The sequence below is a fragment of the Diabrotica virgifera genome, chromosome 2, assembly GCF_917563875.1.
Source record: "Diabrotica virgifera virgifera chromosome 2, PGI_DIABVI_V3a".
In the NCBI taxonomy this organism is placed as follows: Eukaryota; Metazoa; Arthropoda; class Insecta; order Coleoptera; family Chrysomelidae; genus Diabrotica; species Diabrotica virgifera.
Genome location: NC_065444.1, coordinates 196,791,510 through 196,813,862, shown reverse-complemented (window position 1 = coordinate 196,813,862; position 22,353 = coordinate 196,791,510). Strand labels below are relative to the sequence as shown.

The window sequence follows — 22,353 nt, the reverse complement described above, 5'->3', positions numbered from 1 at the left end:
CGGCCATTCATTCATGTCCGTGTCACAATAATTTCGACTCGAAATTATAATATCAACCACTTTTTTGGAGTCGCTATTAATTTCGATAGTCGCTATTTTGTGACGTCATTTCGTTAGTTCAACTAAAATCCACAAGGCTCGCACAGTCGCATTTCAACGTCGTCATATTGAATGTGACTTGTTTTCAGTCGAAATTTTAATTAGAATCAGGGCCCACATTTCAATGTGTTTTTAATCCCCTGTTCATCAAAATACGATTTTCTGATTTTGTACCCAAGGGGGGGAGGGCATGGTTTAAAAATAAAAATTTTGAAATTTTCGATTTTTTTTTTATTTTTAATGAAAGCACATAACTTCAACAATACTCTCCGAAAATATATTGGATATTCTTGTCTTCCACTCACTTTACAGGAGCTTCGCGCCAGTGCGCTTGAGCGTAGTGAGAAACGTTCAATGGCAGTTACTCTTCTCTTTTGTGAATTACTCCACGATTCAAGATCATATTCCGGTGTGCATCACTTTACGATTTGACAGCCAAAAAAGAAATTGAAAATGAGAAATTGAAGTTGTCAAAACTTTAAACAAGTTTTTCTCAAAGCTGCTTTTTTCAAAAGCAATATACATTGTAATTCAAAAAGTACTTGACCGATAGACCTGACATTTTGTATATATGTTCTTTATACATTTCGTGAGGTAACGCTGTCGAGATATTTTTTGATTTATGCTTATTTTTGTTTAACAATAATAAATATGTTGATTTTCACCCTTTTTTGCAAAACAATTCGTTCTTTTGACTTCTGAGTGATACCAAAAAGTCAAAAATCGTTATAACCAAAAAAACTCGACAGAGTTATCTCGATAAACATATAAGCTAATAAAATCTTTTTGAATTTTTTGTTTCACAAGATCCAATGACGAGTTCTGATGTCCACCGCAAAACTCTTTTTTTTTTAGGTGTCAGAATGGTGTAAGAATTTGTCACAGTTGGCTCATAATTCAATATTTTGCCTTGAATTTTTTTAATATTGAATAGTACTGAATATGTTATTTCATTTAAAATAAAATAATTCTACCATAGTTTTAAAAAAATCCCAAAGATGTGCTTGAAATTTAGATTTCAAACCATACCCCCCTCCCTTAATTATTCAAGAAACAATAATTTTTATGTTTAAATCGTTCGATGTCCATATTGTAAACAGACCTCAAGTGAGGTGTCCAAGCTCTGAACGGTTCATTTAGTAACGCAATACCACCGCCGACACTCGAGAGTCGGTACCCTCGATGAAACCCTCGTGCCGACACCCTGTCGGCGTGGGCGCTGAACGAGTTTTAAAACTATTTACTAGATAACTAGATACCGAACTATACTGTTAATAACAATATCATGGTATTAAAAAGTTTAAAACAAGAATCATTTTAGTTTTTGATAGTAGTGCAGAAATAAAACCCATAATTCTTTTTGTTAAGTCATTAACACACTCTAATTTCAATAAGAAGCGATACTAATAGATTTTTTATTGTCATAGGTGCAACGTCTACTCATGAAATCTCTCAACTCAGCTGCAGTTTCTAGTAAAGGCGCAAGATTACGCTGTCTTAATTACTTAATTAAGGCCCAACCTCAATTGGATAACGAAAGTAAACTGATCAAATCTGCTATTCCCGAAGCCATACTGTGTTGCAAAGACATCAACGAAAAATGTAGGACTACAGCATATGACCTTTTAAATACGATTGGAAACTTATTGTTGGAGCACGACAAAATGCAACAATTTTTAGAGTTGATTATAGCCGGTTTAGCTGGTACACCACAACTTGTTAGTTGTACAGTCTTAGCACTAGCCTCAATCTTGCATCATTTTTCAGGTAAGTAATTTATTAGCTTTAATTTGGGTTGTACATATATTTAAAATATATTTAGTAGAATTTATCAAATTTAAATAACTAGCTGACTTAACGAATTTAGACTGCTCCAGAATTAAGTAATGTGGCAAAATTCAAAAACTAAAAACACAACCCAAAAAAAATATTCAAAACCATTGGGCACGAAAAAAGTTTATAATTTATTTCTTTTAACAAAAAATATTTTTGGATTTGTTCTGATTTAAATTTTACTTTAAAATAAGTTTTTTTGATGTTTCGATTTCGACTCCGCTATACTTTCTCAAAATACAAAACATGAATTAATTAAACAAATTTTGTTTTTCTTTCTATAGAAATCTTCTTCATTTTATCTGACTCATTCATATTTACATTCAAATATTATACATTTTAATGTTGGTTTATTTTAAAATGATATTGCCAATATTCTTGAGTTGCGTTTCTTGGACGACTTTATTTTGGAAGACAGTTCATTGATTGTATGTATACTCGCTATGTTATTGACCTACTAATAGTGGTATTTTCTTTTTATTTATTTCCTCTTTTAATATGGGTAGAGCCGCGTTTCATTCAGGACTCTAATTTTCAACTCTGATCCATGAACATATTTATGGAAGATAGAAAAGAGTAGGATAAGAGTATAAACCAGTAAGATCTGGTTATCCATATTAAAAGAGGATGTCTTCTTCTTCCTCTTTATAAGCAATTCTGCTTGTTCATTGGCGGATTGATACCTTTATGGAAGGTTGTCACTCCATCTTTTGCTCGGTCGGCCGATACTTCTTCTACCGATTGGTGATTTATCTCGTGCTATTTTGACCACACGTGTCTCCCCCATTCTGGTTATGTGGTTGTTCTATTCTCTTTTTCTATTTAGTTTTTTTATTTAAATAAAGCCGCATCCTCCCGAAGGATATTAGCGACATAACGGTTATAATATATTCAAATAACAGTAATATTGGGTACTTACATGATTAAATTTTGTACAACATATAGATACAAGATAAATACCCTATTAGTTTTCTGTAATCAAAGTTCTTTCCCAGTAACAATTTTAAGCTGTTCGGGATGCCATATATACGTCTTTTAATACTATATTTAGGACAATCAATTAAGAAATGAATTATACTGTCTGCTACATTACAAACGGAACACTTTGGAGCTTCGCTGTTTGTGAATAGGTGTGCGTGTGTAGGCCCAGTCTCAAACGTGTTAGGATTATTTGGGATCTTCTGCTTGCTGCTGTTGGTTGCCACGGAGAGATGTAACTTTTAATCAGTTTTAGTTTCGAAACCGAATTTTGTCACTCCCGGTTCCACGCACTTAACACTTTATTTTTAAAAAAGGCTTTTAAATCACTTGCCAGACTCCGATGTTCGACCTCCGATTCGTCACTACCAATAGCATCGCGAGCACTTATATCTGCAAATTCGTTGCCATCGATACCAGTGTGCGAAGGTATCCACAAGAAGTTTACTGTTCTTAAATTTTCTTGAACTATCTGAAGTTCCAATTTTATCATTTTTTCTATGGGATGTTTAGGATATAGATTTTGCATAGCTTTAATAGCGGAAAGGCAATCGGAAAGAATGACAGTGTAGATGTTTTTGCTGTTAATATATTGTAGGGCTTTGAACAAAGCAAAAAGTTCTGATGGGTATATGGTGGAATAAGTGGGGAGGTCAAATTTTAAGGGATCGTCTGATGTGATAACAGCTGCACCAACACCCTGTTCGGTTTTCAACACTGATTACAGTCGGAAAATGAAAGAATAGGGCTTTTCATCGATTGTCATTTGTTTCGAGCTTCTGTCATGTGTCACTAAATATTAATATATCTACGTCATACGTCTTTGGTTTGTATCAATGGATATACCAGTAACGTATGACGTAGATATATTAATATTTAGTGACACATGACAGAAGCTCGAAACAAATGACTTTGAATGAAAAGCCCTATACCCATAACGATCATATCAATCACATATTTTGGATTGGCTGCCTTTTTCTATAAATAACAAACGAGAGAGATAGATTATTAAGTGTTGTCTACTAAGCAAAAACATTATCCAAGACACACGCAGTTACATATTTATAATTGACAGAGTGAGACGGCGATACAATTGTTCAACGTAGTTATATTAATTTAGTAGAAAATTTAAACTCACACTTGACTATTTCTGTACTTCTAATGTCATTCTTAGAAAAACATTCAACATCAGTAGAGATAATGATTGTATAAACTACTATTCGAGTAATCGTGCTGGTCAACTATAATCCGACAGATTCAATTTTTGTCACTTTGACAGTGAAACTGGGTTAGGTTCGGTAGAGTTTATAAATTTTAATAATCAGTCATATTTACTTGAATAAACTCAGTTTTTTTTTAAAGCTATTTTGATATTATATTGTATTTTTGGTTTGGTAAGTATTTATTTAATTAAAATAAGTCAATAAAATTTGTAAGTAATCATCTGTCAATATGGTTAACTTCTGTCTATGAGTTTGCCAAACGTGTACATATTACTCTGACTTTTCAATGATAGTGTATAAAATTACAGGTTAGTATATTTTTACGAATGTACATTTATTTGCAGATAATGTCTGGAAAATGATCTGGATACCAAAATGATTTGAATTCATTAGGTTTACTTTCATTTAAGTCACTTAATGCAGCTGACATAAACGACATTTTTTAAATTCCTGTTACTATTTACGTCCGACAACTTTAACATGGAGAAATTCATATTATATTTGCTTACTCATTATTTTTGTATTATTAATCTATATCAAATAATGAATTACGGTAGTAAAAGTAACATTTATTACCAATAAATATTTAGGTATTATCAGAAAAAGAATAACATCACAAAAAATTTTTGACACATTTACATAGCGAAAAATCGTACGGTGGGGTAGTAGTCACATCCGTTTTTTTACAGTATTAACTTAGTTTAGACGTTGTTTTGACGGTTTTGACTAGAAATTTTTGATTTGATTCGTATGCATATCATCGATGACGCATGGGTATTCTTTCATTTTTCCTACTGTATATTACTTTTTCAAGATTAAGATCACAAGTCCTATTTAAAACTTGGTGTAAAATCTTTTTGGTGTCCCAAAATTGACCTTCTCAGGAAAATTCTGCTTTTTCAGGAAAATTTGAAAAGAACCTCTCGTTTTAGAGGCAAGTCTCTGACAAATAGACTAATAGAAGTAATACAAAAGTATCATTCAGATAACAGAATCAACACAGTGACTTTAATCTGCCAGTGTTTGATTCGTTCTTAAAAAAGTTTGCAATTACTGGGCTCAAGTGACTTACCATTGCCATAGTATAAGTCTATTTATAAGATCCATCATCCTATCGAAATGTCTATATCTGCATTACCATACATCCAGAAAATCTACAATGTTGGATTAAGAAAGCTATTTATAAATAAAGATTCCTTGACATTAGTATATTATAAGTAAATACTGTAATTGCTAATAATTTATTTGTTCTTGTTTTAGGTACTCTAGGAATGGATAATATCAGGATAATTGTGGATAATGTTTGTACATTAGCTGGATCTCCTACGAGAGAAATAGTTGCATCATGTTTAAGTTTTACAAAAGTGTATATTACGACACTCCCTAGTCCCATGGTAGCTTCATCATTAGAACATTTGGTAAATATTTTAATAGTACAGTGGAACCCCGATAAGTCGGCCCCCGATAACCCGAAAGTCCGGCTAACCCGGACCAATTTTCATCGGACAAAAAAAAACGATTTTTTCACTTTGACTGAGTTTTTTACCAAGAAATAATAGTATAATATTCAACGAGCATGTAATGATGCCATTACATGCAAGTAGAATTTTCTACGACCTTTTTTATTTTGATTAGTAGAAAAATATAATTATTAACTACTATTAACATTATTTCAAATCGAAAGATTTTATTTTTCATAAGAAAACATATTTTATATAATTATGGCAACACTGCTAGAATTACCCTCCTTGAGCTTATGAAACAATGAAACAGTTGTCATTACTGTCATGGAATAGCGGTGGCTTTTAAAAATAAGACATATTTTAAGGCAATTACATGAAAACAAACGTGTGCTCTCAATAAAAATCTATTGTACAATCAACAGTAAGTAAAACAAAATTCATTGATATACATTTCATATCCGTAAGTCCTTTTACGGAATTTATACCGATTGTTTATGTTTGTTTACCTTTTAATAACGTCAATCTTAATGTCAAATGTTGAAATTTAAACGTAAAAAATATACTAACACATACTAACCCATTGTTACAGTTAAAAATCCTTTAAACATTTTTCGAATTTAATTTTTGATATACATTACAATGATTATTTTTTCAAATATTATTTTATATTTTACAAATTTAAGTAATTTTATTTTCTAATAGGTATATTAAAAGTGCCATGCACCACTTGAATCTAACTTCAACCCGTGAGTAATGACCCGTGAGTAACTTCAGCCCGTGAGTAATGAGCTATTTTTCACGGGTAAAGTAATGGGTGTTATTATCTATTCAAAAATAGCAAATAATGAGCATATTATTAAACGGTCGTAGAAAAATAATATTATATACAACTGTACGTAATTTAGATGTATTGTGCGTATGTATTTCATGTTTTTGCAATTATAATGTGTATTTGTTTATTATTTTCTGTATTTTTATTAATTTTTACCATATTCTCCGGCTAACTCGGATTTTCGATAACCTTAATCGGCTGCGGTCCCGATTAATCCGACTTATCGAGGTTCCACTGTAATGAAAAAAGTGTTTTCGATCAGTGCATCCTTCTTGTTCTGACGTATGACTCACAAACATGAACATTAACAAAGGCCAACATAAACAACATAGACATAAAAATGGAAAGATACATGGTGGGAATAAAACTGCAAGACAGAAAATCAAACAAATGGCTAAGAGAGAAAACAAAAGTAAAAAATGTAACAAAACATTATAATAGGGTTAGTCGTGTTTGGTGCCATTCGATAGATGTTTGAAAAATATTAAACATGTATTTTTAAGTTTTTCGATCCGATGTTCATTTCGCGAAATATTCGACTGTCATGCTTCTTTTGGGATACCCTATATATTATTATATGTTGACATCTTACATAAAGTCGATTCGATTTTTTTTGACACAACTGTTTAGTGACGTTAGTAATTTCTTTTTTGGGAAGTTCAGTTGCTAGCCGTGACTGGAACTTACTAAACAACCAAACATACAGTTGAGTCCGCGAGTCTTTACCCGTGCGTCATCATTTAAAGCATACGAAATAAGTCGGAAATCTATTTCACGCAACAACAACTGACAGAAAGTGGCTACTGTTCCGATTACGGGTTTTATTATAAAATTTGACGTTATCAAATAATCAAATATATAGAATGTCAAATGTAAGTTTTGCTTCAACATTTTTGTGCAGAGTTACAGCTGCATTTGAAGTAGCTTAATAAGTTATTTTATTATTATTGATTAATAAATAAATAAACAATTTATAAAAAAATTCAATAACATATTTTATTTTTGTTATTTTATTCACTTTGACGGAAATCTAAACACAGTCATTTCTTTACCGTGTGAATGACGTTAGCTTTGTATGTTTTAAATATTAATTGCCAAAATATAATTATTTACCTTAAAATTTCAAAGCCCAATATAAAATTAGTTGTGAAAACAACTGTTTGTGTAATATAAAGAAACTTCAAAACCCAAAAATTCGACAAAAACCGCAAAAAATTCAACTGACTGACAGCCACAAAATTAAACAAAGCAGAAACGTCAAACAAATTGTGCTTAAAATATGAAAACATACCGAATCGTCTTTTTTTTGTACCTATCTCTTTTCAATGCACTGACTCTAGATGGTTCATAAAAATAACATGTGTTTTTACTTAATAACAAACGTCAGCTGGTTTGTCATGAGTTTCATGCGTGGAAGAGACTGATGCTAGATAAAAAGTATGTGTTTTATCTCGCCAGGTATTAATGACGCACGGGTAAAGACTCGCGGACTCAACTGTACCTGCGCTTAGCCAATATTATCAATAGTAAACAGACATAAATAACATAAACCTTACGCAAATCAATAATTATTTATTAACACCATCAAAATGTATTGATAACAAATGAGAAAATTATTTATTGTACAAAATAAGAATATTTTGTAGAAATAAACTTCACAAAATTTTATGAGATTAGTATACACTCCCACTATTTCTAATAATTCTTCTTTTTTAATGAAAAATTAAGTTTATTTGAGCAGGTAATAGTGTGAGGTAGGAATTTTTGTTTTGTATGTTTCCTATTCCGAATGTGTCAGTGAATCTCGGCAGAGCGAATTCAGTATATCTAGTACTCAATATTACGAAGTGTATTAAATATAAATATTCAATCTGACAGTTTCTTTTCTTATGTGATTACAGATGAAAGGATTATGTAACATGACGGAAGACTGCAAGAGGCATTTTAGGCTAAAAATTCGTGACATTTTGGATAGACTAGTCAGAAAATACGGTTGTGAATCTCTTACTCCTTTTGTACCAAATACCGACACAGTAATGTACAAGAGGCTTAGAAACTTACGAAAACTAAACGCCAGAAAGAAGAGGAGGAAAGACGAAGATAGAGAAGATGAGAGTGATGATGAAGAATTTACTGTAAAGGCTAAACCAAAAAGGTAATTTTTGAAAGACTATTAATTAGTTGTACTCGTATATTTTCAAATAATGACTAATTTGAAATTATTCCTCTGGCATTCTACTAATGTGTTCGTACAACTTCTGTTTTCGTTTTGTCACCCATCCATTTATATCTCCTACATTGCACGATCTTTTTATGTTTTCGCTTCTTTCTCACTCTCCCTATCCAACAGACTTTTCCCTGATATTCGTCGGGAATGGAAAGGGAACATAGGCAATGCAGTCCTTATGAAAGTTTTTAGCGCGGTGATGCCGATTTTATCAAAAAGAATTTGTAATAGAACATAAAGAGATTAAATTAAAACTATTTTAGAAAGGCAATCCACAATCAAACAAACTTAAACGCATACGAATCCAAAAATTGTAAGTATCTGTTTAAATCAGTTTTAATTTAATCTCTCTAATGTTCGATTACAAATTCTTTTTGATAAAATCGGCATCATCGCGCTAAAAACTCTCATAAGGACTGCATTGCCTATATTCTCTAAATTGTAAAGTCAAGGTGGGACGGACTATAGTAGTCGTCTCGTTTTAGATGATGTCTTGTCTCCGCTGTGTATGTCAATATAGGTCTAATTGCTATTAAACCAAAATGTTTCCCCCCACTGGGGCACAGTTAAACTAAACTGTTCCCCAGTATCACAATCGTGTTTAGTAGCATCTGCAGGTCTTTCTCATTTTCAGCGTCATTTCCCCATCATTATTCAATCGTCGCTTGTCCACTGCTGGATATAGATCTCCCTCATAATTTTCCATCTATTTAAATCTTGTGCCTGTTGCATCCAATTCCTGTGACATCGTTTTAGATCATCAGTCTAACGTGTTAGTGGACGACCTCTGCTTCGGTAGCCATCATCTTTTAGTCTCTATTCCAGGCTCCAAATGCAGCCTGAAATTCCCATAAAAATATGGTTTTATTCTGTATCAAATCGCCATTTCATAAGAGTTATAAATAGATTGAGATCTAATCACGCTCTTACTCCCCTTCATATGTTCAGTTTGGGTCTCACAGAGTCACTCAACTGTGAGTGTGGAAAAGAAGGTGATCTACTACATATTCTCCTCGAATGTTCCCATCAATCAGTAAATATAAACAAATTTTATGATAATCTTAATATTTTAAAAATTCCACTTCCCGTCTACCTGAACAATTTGATTTTCTCTGAAGATATTAATACATTAAAAACAATTTACGAACATGGAGACCGGCCCTGGCAAGGTATGGCCAAGTTGTACTGATATTGTACTCCTAGTTTTTACTAAAAACAAGTGGTAATATTAAATAGTTTTTAAAATTAAAGTGTTTATCTACTAGGTACTACTACTTAAGTCATCTATACGTAATTATTACTTTATTATTGTGAAAAGAAAACGTTAAATAATAAATATACACCACCGTACAATCATTTTGTGAGGTTAGCTAGCATGCGGTTGGTTTGTCACTTACCAGAGTCGGACTGAAGCTTTCGCCACCGCAGCTTAAGATGACTTCACATAATGTAAACACACCTTCCGATCTAACCAGTCCAGTAAATCAACGTTCGAATATCACAAACAGTTATGCATCAGCCGCTTCACATTCTTTTCCGAGTAAGACCCAAGCAATTGTATTTAGTTGTATCGATAATGCTAAACTGCAGGATTATTTAATTCCGTTGGGCACAATAATCAACCCAAAAAATATCATTTTTTCATCTAGATTATCTCATAATAGAATCTGCATGTATTTGGCAAACAAAACCGTAGTAGATAATTTCATGACACAACATGGCTCTATAGAAGTACTCGGCGAAGTTGTAACAGCACGGAGACTTGTCTCTCCAGCAGAAAGACTAGTCTTGTCTGGTGTCTGCCCGTCAATTCCTCATCAAGTATTAGTTGAAGAATTACAGAATATCGGTTTAAAGCTTATTTCCCCAATAACATTTCTGAAAATTAGCTCGAATCTTCCAGAATATAGTCACATATTGAGCTTTCGGAGGCAAGTTTATGTAAGCCCTATAACATCATCAATTCCAGATTCTATTCTAATAAATTTCGACCAAACACCTTACTGCATATTTTTGTCACAAGGTACAGTCACCTGCTTTATTTGCAAAAATACAGGACACATATCATCCCAATGCAATAACAGTTCAGTAACGGAATCAACTCTTATTGATTCAAACAATGAAGTACCAAATCAAACAGCTCCAACAAGTATATTACACAAGGTACCAAAAACTCAGCAGTCATCAAGTGATGCATTATCAAATCCGAGCATATCACCTACACCTACAAATCTCCATGACCAAGAAATTACTAATACTCCTACTCATAGCAACACTTTCAATCAACCACATTCAGCGGCAATACCGTTTCCACAAACTTCGGAAGCAATATCCTCCAATCTATCAGCACCTCTTCCATTAGATATAACTGCAGAAAACTCTAATAAAACTGATACATCACCACAATTTTCTGAAACAACCATTTCAACCAATCTTACAAACAAAACTTCAAGCTCGACTTCTGTCACTACCAATGAGTCTGCTCCAGTACTTCCAAATGTAATAAAGCCACAACATCTAAGTGAAAACTCTAATAGCACTTGCGAAAACGCAAGTTCTTCCATGAAACGCAGTATTGGTGAGGTTGATACGCCTACTTCAGACTCAGCAATTTCATCACAAAATCTGTTTGCAAAACCCAAATCCTCTAAACCAAAAAAACCGCGATCATCTAAAGTCCCATCTACACGGGAAACTCTTGAAAATGTTATTGATAATTCGTTTTAAATTACCACCAATTGTCCTTACTGATTGATAATGTTCAAGGCTCCCCCGACACTATTAGCGTCGTTAAAGAATTTACAACTGATATGGCTGGTTTACTCCATCTTTTACAAAGCAGCTATCAATATGCAAATGATAGATCTACAAAAACCAAGTTTACAAAGCTTCAAAAGAAACTACACAACCATTTAGGGAAAGAGATTTCTGACTTAGACAGTGACTCTTCTGTAGACAATTATTCAGTATCATCTAACTCCGAATCTGTTAACAATATTCAACTCGATACTTACAATATTCTCCAGATATTATTTGTCTACACGAGACAAACTCAAAGACCAATCAGTTGTACAATTCAAAATATTTCACTTGCTTCCGCAAAGACCGTACAGATGCAAGTCGTGTAAGCGATGGTGTAGCAATAGCAATCGTTTCTTCAGAAAACAATCTTCTTCTCCGTTTAACCCCAGAATGTAGCACATATTCAGCTGAACTCTACGCCATATACCGTGCTGTGAAACTTCTTAACGAGCTTACACTCACAAAAGCCCTGATCATAACAGATTCTCTTAGCTCTCTAAACACATTAAAACACATTTTTCCGAAACATCCTTTTGAAAAGTTGCTAAAATACCAGCTGTCCCAAGCTCATGAACATGGAAGAAGCGTCCAATTTTTATGGGTTCCCTCACACGTCGGAATAACAGGAAATAAAGAAGCTGACAGGACTGCACGAGAGGCAATTTTAAGTGATTTTTCGGAACCGATAGGCAAGTGTGTTTCCAGTGACTTAAAAGCTTATTTTAAAAATAAAGTGTTGTGTTTGTGGCGAAATGAGTGGTCTCAAAATAATTCTAAGCTGAATAAAATCAAAAATAATGTGTCTCAGTGGATTCCACCGTCGCGGAATAGACAAGAACAAATTGTGGTTGCGCGTTTACGTCTAGTACATACCAGGTTAACGCACTCTTACCTTTCAACAAAGAAAAATCTACCTATATGTGATCAGTGTAACGTTCGATTAACAGTCGAACACTTTTTAACAAGTTGTAGTAAATATGACCAAGAAAGACAGCGCAACAATATTCCAAACGCTCTACCAGAGGCTCTAGGTCAAAACTGTTCCTATGACAATATAGTTAATTATCTAAGATCCATAAACATTTTGTACAATCTGTAGTTGTTTACTTTTGTTATTTATATTTTGTTCCGTCGCTAATAACCTTTTGGTGAATGCGACTTCTTTTTCTAATAAAAAAAATTTACGAACATATCAAAACCTGTAAATATAAATTGTAGCAATATAAGTAACCCTGTATTTAGTAATTTTGTTAAAACAAAACAGGCATGTTTGTTAAAACAAAACAAACATGTTTGTTTTGTTGTTATTTTTTAACCCTGTAGATTTAAGTAATTATTGTATATTATAATTGAAAAAAAAAAAAAGAAAAAAAAAGAGAAAAAAAAAACAAAAAAAAAAGAAAAAAACCAAAAAAAAGAGAAAAAAAGGGAAAAAAAAAAAGAAAAAAAACTAAGAAGATGTAAACCTCCGAGATGTTGAATCGGGTTTATGTCTTAGTCTCTGCGTAGTAAAGGTAAAAAAAAAGAAAAAAAAAACAAATTAAAAATATAATAAAAAAATATACAAAAAAAATAAATATATACAACAAAAAAATTTACATCCAAAACAGTGTATTTTTTTAGATAGTAGTATGTTAGTTTGTTATGTACTTACATAAATATATTTAGAGTTAGAAATACAGAAAAAATTCCTCTGATTGAAAAAAAAAATGTTTGTTTTTAAAATAAAATGTCTGGCTAATTGGCTCAGCCAAGGCCATCAAATTCACAAAAAAAATCTATTTTTTCAAATAGTCCAACAACTCAGTTCTATTACACCAAAGTATAATAGAGATGTTAGAGATAAAAAATTTTAGTAGTTCCAATATAACACAAAATCTATTCATGGGATAAAAAAGTTTATTTGAAGAAAGTGTATTTTTTTGTTCTTCTTAACCCATTAACCGCCAAGCAAAGAAATACTGCAATAATATGTAATATATTTGATTAACTAGAGTAAAATAAACTTAAACATTCGTAAAAAAATTGTTTTACACTTTGATAATGGCAGGTGTCACAACAACAAAATGGTTCGTTTTCGAACCTTTGGCGGAAATGAGATATAAAAATTGAAATACACAATTTTATTTTTTATGAAAAGTCTCAAAACATTTAGAGTGTAAATGGACCTGGAAGTTTTGATAAACAAAAACAGTATGGTTAGAACATTGCCTACACCTTTTTCAGCTTCTTTCTCAAAAACGAAGTCGAACGGCCCTCTATCTTTTTTAGAAATTATTTTAGATATTTCCAGTTTACACTTTCCAATCCTGTATCTTGCACTGTGCCAGTTGCATAAATTCGACAAATCGACATATTGTCTACAACACTACACAACCTCCCTTATGCAATTCCCTCCCCCCCTCCCCCTCCCTAGATTATAACAAAACTGAATGCCAGAATACCCGTCTTTCTAAAGTTACGCATCCATTACATTCGTAATATTGGACCACCGAGGCACTGCCGCACGGTCGTTGGCGCACTGTTGCACGGTCCGGGAGCGCCAACCATCCACTATGTTCACGAACCTCTTGCACTCCGCGCTCCCTGCAACTGCTCCAATCGATACGGTATGCGCTTCTCTACATATAAACCGCCACCTATTGGACCGCCGAGGCGAAGCGCGCACTTTTGCACGGTCCGGGAGCGCCAACCATCCATTATGTTCACAAACCTCTTGCGCTCCGCGCTCCCTACAACTGCTCCCATTTACATGCATGCGCTCCTCTACATATAAACCGCCACCTATTGGAACGTTGAGGCGGAGCGCACACTGTTGCATGGTCCGAGAGCGCCAACTCTCCACTATGCTCACGAACTTCTTGCGCTCCGCGCTCCCTACAACTGCTCCAATCGATACAGTATGCGCTCCCTTACATATAAACCGCCACAGATTGGAGCGCCGAGGCAGAGTGCGCACAATTGCACAGTCCGGGAGCGCCAAACGTGTCCACTATGTGGAGCAGTTTCAGGAGCTCGGAGCGCAAGCATACTGGATACGTGTTATTACACATAATAAATAAATATCCCAACAAATTACTGCCTGTGCATCACCTTGAACTTATTCCTGATCAGACATGATTGATTATATGTCGACTTCCGCCAATGGTTCGTTATCGAACCATTATTTTCAAACACGAGATTTGATGACTCAGAAAATTTTTTTTTTGTATTTTTATAACAATTGGTGTACAAATAGGTTAAAAAAATAATGTTTTAATTTATTTGACCACAAAAGTGTTATGTCAATAAAATTATTACAGTAAAAATAAAGTTGCGTCGAAGGATTGAAAATGTCGGACATTTAGAAAATATTTTTGTGATGAAAGCATGAGTTTGGAAATTAAACAAAATTAAATTTAGTTACACTTATATATTCTGGTTGCTTAAAAAATACAAAGATTTAAAAAAAATTAACGAATTGTCAAACAAAAATTCTACAAAAAAATGGTGCGTTTTCGCACCTTTGGCGCTAAATGGGTTAATGGTGGTACAGGCTCGTTTTTTTAATATTGTATTTAGTTATAGAGTAATTTCCACATACTAACATATTTCTCAAATTGGGTTCTGTACCGCCATTCTTTACTATATTACGTATATGTGTGCCAAATATCTCGGCAAAATATTCAAAATTAAAGCCGAAATCTTGGAACGCGTTTTCCGTATTTATGACGCGCTACTGTAGCCTCTTATGCTACAGTACTTACGCCTACTGATAGTGCCAATACCAATTAATGTACTATGTTATTTTTTCTATCAATGCTATACAGTGTGCAACTTCTCTCACTACTTACATACATTCAAAACAAACAATTTCTCACGCAGTGAGAAAAGTCGGCCATTGCAGTGAGAAATATTTTTTCTCACGGGTTCTCCTACTGTTTCCGTACATATGATCGCCGTTTCCATGGTAACATGCAAAATAACTGTTAATTAGAATTCCAAATAAATAACGTATATGAATTTTAAGAATATTAAATATCTACAGGTATATGTATTTTATTTCAATTTATGCATATGATATACCTAAAAGCACCTAAATTATTTAATTTTGAAGTTTGAACTCTTGACAAAACCGCATCCATAGAAAAAGTACAGTGTACAACACATGAGAAAATGACATATTTCTCCCTCGCTTGATTGGCGGCACTCACCTCGTGCCTCGGCTCGTGCCAAGAAACTTCGGCGCTCGTGAGAAATATGTCTTTTTCTCACTTGTTGTACAATATACTATTAATACGTGCAAGCCTGTTATGATATTTCGTATATTTTTCTAGCGTCGAAGAAATTTTGGCAGATTCAGATTCAGAATTCGAAGATATGGAAACAGATGAACCCAAAGTTAAAAATAAGAAGCAAGCTAAAACATGGATTGAAGAAGATCCTGACAACATTGTTGATTTTATTGATCCAAGCGTCATTAGTAAAATCACTGGTGAGTACATTTAATTCAGATTTTCCAATAGGGCTTTTCATCGATTGTCATTTGTTTCGAGCTTCTGTCATATGCTGTATAATCTGTGTATGATATTAATATAAACGGATTATACGAGATCTGACAGAAGCTCGAAACAAATGACTGTGAATGAAAAGCCCTATTCTTGAACAAGGATATCTTTTATTCAATTCTGGACTGATGAATGTTTACGAATAGTGCTGAATAGTAGCACTATTCTTAATTATTAACGAGTAGTTTACTATAAATATTTTTCTATAATTATTATTATTTCATATGTGTATACAGAGGGTTTCTTAGAAAAATCCCGAAACATGTCGATTTTTATTTTTAAATAACAATTTTTTGGCATATTTATTTCATACTAGTGACGTCATTCATCTGGGCGTAATGACGTTATCAATGATTTTTTTAAATGGGAATATGGGTCGTGTGGTAGCTCATTTGAAAGGGTATTCAATTCTCTATTGAGTAATATAAACATTAACAGCATTATTTATACAGGGTAGTCAAAAAATAATAATTTTTGAATTAAATTAATGGACGCAAAAAGAAGAATGTATGTAATTTATTTAACTCAAAATACATTCTATTGCTGTTAGAAAATAAAAAAAATATATTTATTTTTTCTGCCAAGAGGCAGATGGGAGACTGAGATTTAATTTAAGCGAAAAGAAATGTTTATTTTTGAAATAAATATTTTTTCTATTTTCTGACAGCAGTACAATGTATTTTGAGTGAAATAAATTATATACATTCTTCTTTTTGTATAAATTAATTTAATTCAAAAATTATTTTTTTGGCCATCCTGTATAAATAACAATGTTAATGTTTATATTACTGAATAGAGAATTGAACAACCTTTCAGATGAGCTACAACACGACCCCTATTCCCATTTAAAAAAATCATCGATTACGTCATCGCGCTCAGATAGATGATGTCACTAGTATGAAATATATGCCAAAAAATTATAATTTAAAAATAACAAGCTGAAAATGGGAACATTATCACACTAAATGCTTTTAAAAGGACTATTTCACGTGAATTATTTTAATTTGATTTTAGTTTTTTGATGTCGTTAGTTTAATAGGGAACTTGCACTAAAAATTTTTTTTTCATAAAATTGTTAATTTATGTTTTAAAATGTTATATTCAAAATATTACGTCTTAACAATGAATAGTGTACGTACAACATCTAATCAAAGTTCCGCGCCTAAAATTTCCGTTTTAAACAACTTCAAAAGCGAAACCTGGGGTCTGACGTCACAGGCCACTCGTATCGTTTGTCCGTTCGGGGTGGGCTATTGAATTTAATGCAGTTTGCCCATAGATAAATAATATAGTTGAAATATCTTGTTTTACTTTGTGGCAAAAATGATTTTTGCTGTGACAGGCAAAATATTAACATTTTATCTCTATTGACATGTATCAAAAAGTTCTTTTTTACGAAATTACTTTGTTCGTTTCTTGTGTTGAAGAACAAAGAAGAAACAAGTAACTTAAAAATAAACAAAACTTTTAGTAATAAAAGTAAGAGTAACTAAAAAGTATTGGTGCTACTATAGTATGCGGTCTACATTCGGGTTTCTACTATAGCTTGCGGTCTACCGAGGGATGCGGTGTAAGTATAAGCTGAGATGATAAAGATATTAACTTGTAAAATTACAATAATGATTCTTCTTATTTATGCGTATTATTAACTTTGTAAAGAAGGATTTTGTTGGCTATGTACACGTTCTATCGGTACGTCTGCTAATCACCATAATCTTTTCTCAGAAGGCTTTGAACACAATAATGAAAGGCTCCAGTAGGTACTAATAAACATTACAATAAAATATAATCTTTATTATAATGCAGATTACACCGTAATCTTTTCCAGGATATACGAAATCCTTCGATTAGAGGTAGGTAGATCAAATTCACGGGGTAAACCGTATACTATAATATAATGGTACCAAACTATTGTTATAAACGGTTTAAACATGCTTATTAATAACTCCTACTTATTTGCCTTGACACCTCGCATTTATCCAATAGAATAGCTTTTACTACTTTTTATAAAAGTTGCCACGATGAAGACATCAACGGTAGGTAAGTTAGTCAGATTTACCTTTTGAAAAACCCTCGTCTGTCATATTATGCGTTTTAAACTCTTTACAAAGTAGCACTCAACTTTATCAATTTCAGTTTAAAACTAAGCTGATTGGGGAACTACTTATTACAATATATAAGATGAACATAAATAATATCTAGGAATTTTTCATTAAAGACGATTAAAATGTAATATACCCGTGATACCTACCCTAATCGCGTTGTTTCCGCCGGTTGACCGTGGCCGGTGACGTCGAACCAATAGAAGGACGTTCAAGAGCCTCCTAAGATATTTGAATTTTATAGCATTTTCAAAGCGCTGTAATTAGCGTACGGGTTAAAAATATTTGTTTTTTTCGCATGCAAGCATTTTAAGATCATGTAACCTTATGTTTTTTAATATCATTTTAATATTTAAAAAATTTTGCAAGTTCCCTATTGTAAGTAATGTAAGTTAACTTGTGTTCAATGTTTAATTTTGACTTTTAATTTTAATTGTAAAGGAGTTTTCTGTCAATAAATATTAATTGAATTTAATTATCATAACGAAAACTTTGTCTATTTACGTATTTAAATTCATAATATGGAAAACTTTCTATTATGAAAGGTTGTTTAGAATTAAAAACTATGTTTTAATGTGCAATTATATCATTGTAATTTAAATGTTGTGAACTATAAACGTACTTTACTCTTGATCAACATCCATATTTTTTTATATACCTCGTATAAAATTGCTAAAATTTGATATATTATGATGCGCTTGAAGAGCTTTTTATGAAGAATAACTTTTCTTCGTCAAATTAAAAACAAAAAATTAATAAATGAAAATTTTTGGTTGAAGCGTAGCACTAGCCCTGTTACCTTCCTTGTATACCGTAGGCCCTAGATATAGCAGATTATCCTGCTATAATCCCAAAGCCGCGTTAGCGGTATAAAACGGGAGACTATTATTTTTATTATAAATGAAAATGATGTTGATGTCCGCAATTTGAGAAAAATCTTCAAATATTTTTTTTTCATTAGAAGGATGTAATTGCATATATTAGAACATAATTTTTTATTCCAAACAACATTTCATAATAACAATATTCAATATTGTGAAGTAAATAAAGATACTTTACTCTTTAGCGAAATTCATATTTTTTTACATACTTCGTATAATATAGATACAATTTGATATCTGATGGTTGAATCTTGCGTTTTATGCCATGAAGAATATTTTTTTTTGTAAAATTACAAATAAAAAAGTTTTCCATAATATATGTGGAACTTAAATGACACCCTGTATATAATATATACATAAATGTAATGTACATAATACATATCATTGGGTAGACAGCTTAAATAAAATAATAATCCAAAATACCCAAATATTGTTAAAATTATTCAAAATCATTCATTACAAACGTCACATAAGAAGTACATTACGTCAAATAAAAAATTACGTCAATGATTTTTAATTTCAAAAATAATTTATATACAATATATATCCTGAATTTACAAATAAATTAAAGTAATAATAAACAGTTTACTTACACGAGATCCGATATTTGATGTAATAAATTGAATTTTTAAAAGACGCACAAAAATGCGACTTCGCTCGTTCAATTCTGAAAGGGAAATGTCAAACATTTGTAAAACTTCTAATTACTAGCCTACTAGCAACGATTTAAGTTGACGTTTAGCTGTTGTACAGTAAGGGAAAAAACCCTTACTGTATAATATAATATGTATCCAAAAAATGTATATAATTTAGGCATAATTAGTTCGTTACAGAAGGTGTTGTTTCTCTAATCACAAACAAAGCGAAGGTTGATTGATAGAGTTTGTTTGGGTAACCTCGCAATTAAGTAACGATACTCACGTACCGTTTACTTTCAAAGTCCAAATTAAAGAAAGAAATAAAAAGCCCGAAGAGTGATAAAATATATTATTATTAAGAGCATTAAAGGCACTCGTGGGAGTGCCGACAGAAGTGAAAACTTCTTATAGTATATAAATTACGAGCTCAATGCTTTTACCCCATCCTAAAAGAAGTGCTATACCTATATCATATACGATATACGAGATGCGTATGCCCTATGCTATTTATGTATACATACACATAATTTATATATATGTATGTACAAAATTTATTTCAGCGATGTGATGACGGTCGCAAATTCAATACTTTTTCCCCATCCAAGAAGTGCACAACGTTCCTAAAGAAATTTTTAATTCAAAAATTTATTTCGTCGAAGCGATAACGGTCGCTAATTTACTACTTTTTCCCCATCCAAAAAGTGCACAACAGTGGCGTGCTGGCCATATAAATGAATCGGTGCAATCACCGAGAGGCCGCATCCTCTTGAGGCTAAATTTTAGATGTAACTAAAAAAATATTTTTTAAATTTATAATCGAATGATAATTTTGTTAATAGTATCTATTAAGAAACATTCTAAAAAAATTATTTTTTTTTAATTGTAAAATACAAGTTAAGTAGGTAATTGAATTAAACTATACACATAAAAAATAGATTGCTACAGATAATATTTATTTTCATGCCTACAAGTATATTTATGGTTTTCCAATTTTCTTCAAACATGTATGATGTACATATGTACCTACTCCCTACTCTGCAGAATAAAAAATGGAAAAACATCTTGCACAATTTTAACCGAATTATTGGAAGTATCAAAAAACGATTTGATCAAGACAAATCGTTTTATGATGATATATCACTCGACATCCTAGAAATTTTGATACAATAAAAAATGGTATACCTTTAACGGCATTTAAATCATTTACTGAAAAATTCAGAAATTGTTATCCTACCATATCTGGGACTGCAATTATAGAAGAACTCGTGGATTTTGCTGATAAATCGATTGCATTAAAAAATAGGATTTTTCAAAATATTGAAATTATAGAAGATCGAGTTAATGATGAATATGTTCAGTCTACAGAAAATATAAAGGATGATATTATTAATCTAAGTGATAATGAACATGAAGTAACAAATGACAATGTTGTTGATATCGTAAAAACTTCACCTCCATGTGGTACTAAAAAGTGTAAAGATTTTGTAAGCTTACTGTTACGTTATTTTACATAAGTACAACTTATATCAGTGTGCTTATCCAAATTTAAATAATATAAAAGCATTTATTAACTTTTTCAGTGATACAAGTATCTTGCGAAAGAAGCTTTTCAACGTTGAAATACATAAAAAAATCGGTTAAGAAGTACTTTAACACAAGATCACTTGGAAACATTTATGCTAATGGCTATAGAAAAAAGAAGCTTTGAATAAGCTTAAAAATGATGAAATAATCTACAAATTTGCTCAAAAATTTACTTTAATGCGGAAATTATAAAAGAATGTTTGGATTATTGTGTTGTATTAACATTTTAAATATTTTTAAATCAAAGTATTTGCACTGTACCTACTTTTGTATTTGTACTTTCTTGTATAATTGATTTACTAAACTCCAACTTAACACATAACTGAAAAATTTTCAAAATTTTATTTTACTTTTATCTTAATTACATCAAATTCATATTATATTTATTCAGGAAATTATGGTTTCTGCCTTACTACATACAAAAGTTGTCATACATGTCATTTACTATTTGTAAGATTGCTTATTCTTAAATAAAAAAATAAGTATAGCAAATTAAAAAATCATTGAATTCAAAGTTTTATGAAAAAGACTAAAGATCAAAGTCGGACAAATGCCAGACGAATGGAGAAGCAGTATACTGGTACCTGTTTACAAAAACAAGGGAGATATACAACAATGTACAAACTACAGGGCTATAAAACTGCTTAGCCACACCATGAAAATATGGGAAAGAGTAATTGACAGACGGATACGTGAAGAGACCGAAATATCCGAGAATCAATTTGGCTTTATGCGGGGTAGATCAACAACAGATGCAACTTTCATTATAAGGCAGTTGATGGAAAAATACAGGAGTAAAGAAACAAACGCTCATATGGTATTCATTGATCTTGAGAAAGCATATGATAGAGTTCCTCGAGAGATTCTGTGGTGGGCACTCAATAAGAAAGGAGTCCCTGGTGAATATGTAAAGATTGTGAGGGATATGTATGAGGGAGTAACGACTAGTGTTAGGACAGGTGTGGGAGAGACTGATAAATTTCATGTGAAAGTAGGATTGCACCAAGGCTCTGTGCTTAGTCCGTATTTATTCTCATTAGTTTTGGACCAGATAACAGCGAAACTACAGGGTAACATTCCATGGTGCTTAATGTATGCTGATGATGTCGTGTTAGTAGGAAATAGTGAAAGAGACTTAGAACAA

General features: G+C 32.1%; 1 protein-coding gene across 2 annotated transcripts in view; it reads left to right on the top strand.

Moving 5' to 3' along the window:
* The window catches only part of LOC114330504 (RRP12-like protein), a 119,585-nt gene that overhangs the window by 59,301 nt on the left and 37,931 nt on the right, over positions 1–22,353 (top strand). For both annotated transcript variants that reach the window (XM_050643007.1, XM_050643006.1), the window contains exons 11-14: positions 1,527–1,866; positions 5,394–5,551; positions 8,330–8,583; positions 15,774–15,931. In XM_050643007.1, coding sequence (XP_050498964.1) covers positions 1,527–1,866; positions 5,394–5,551; positions 8,330–8,583; positions 15,774–15,931 — 910 coding nt within the window. The remainder of the gene's footprint in view (positions 1–1,526; positions 1,867–5,393; positions 5,552–8,329; positions 8,584–15,773; positions 15,932–22,353) is intronic.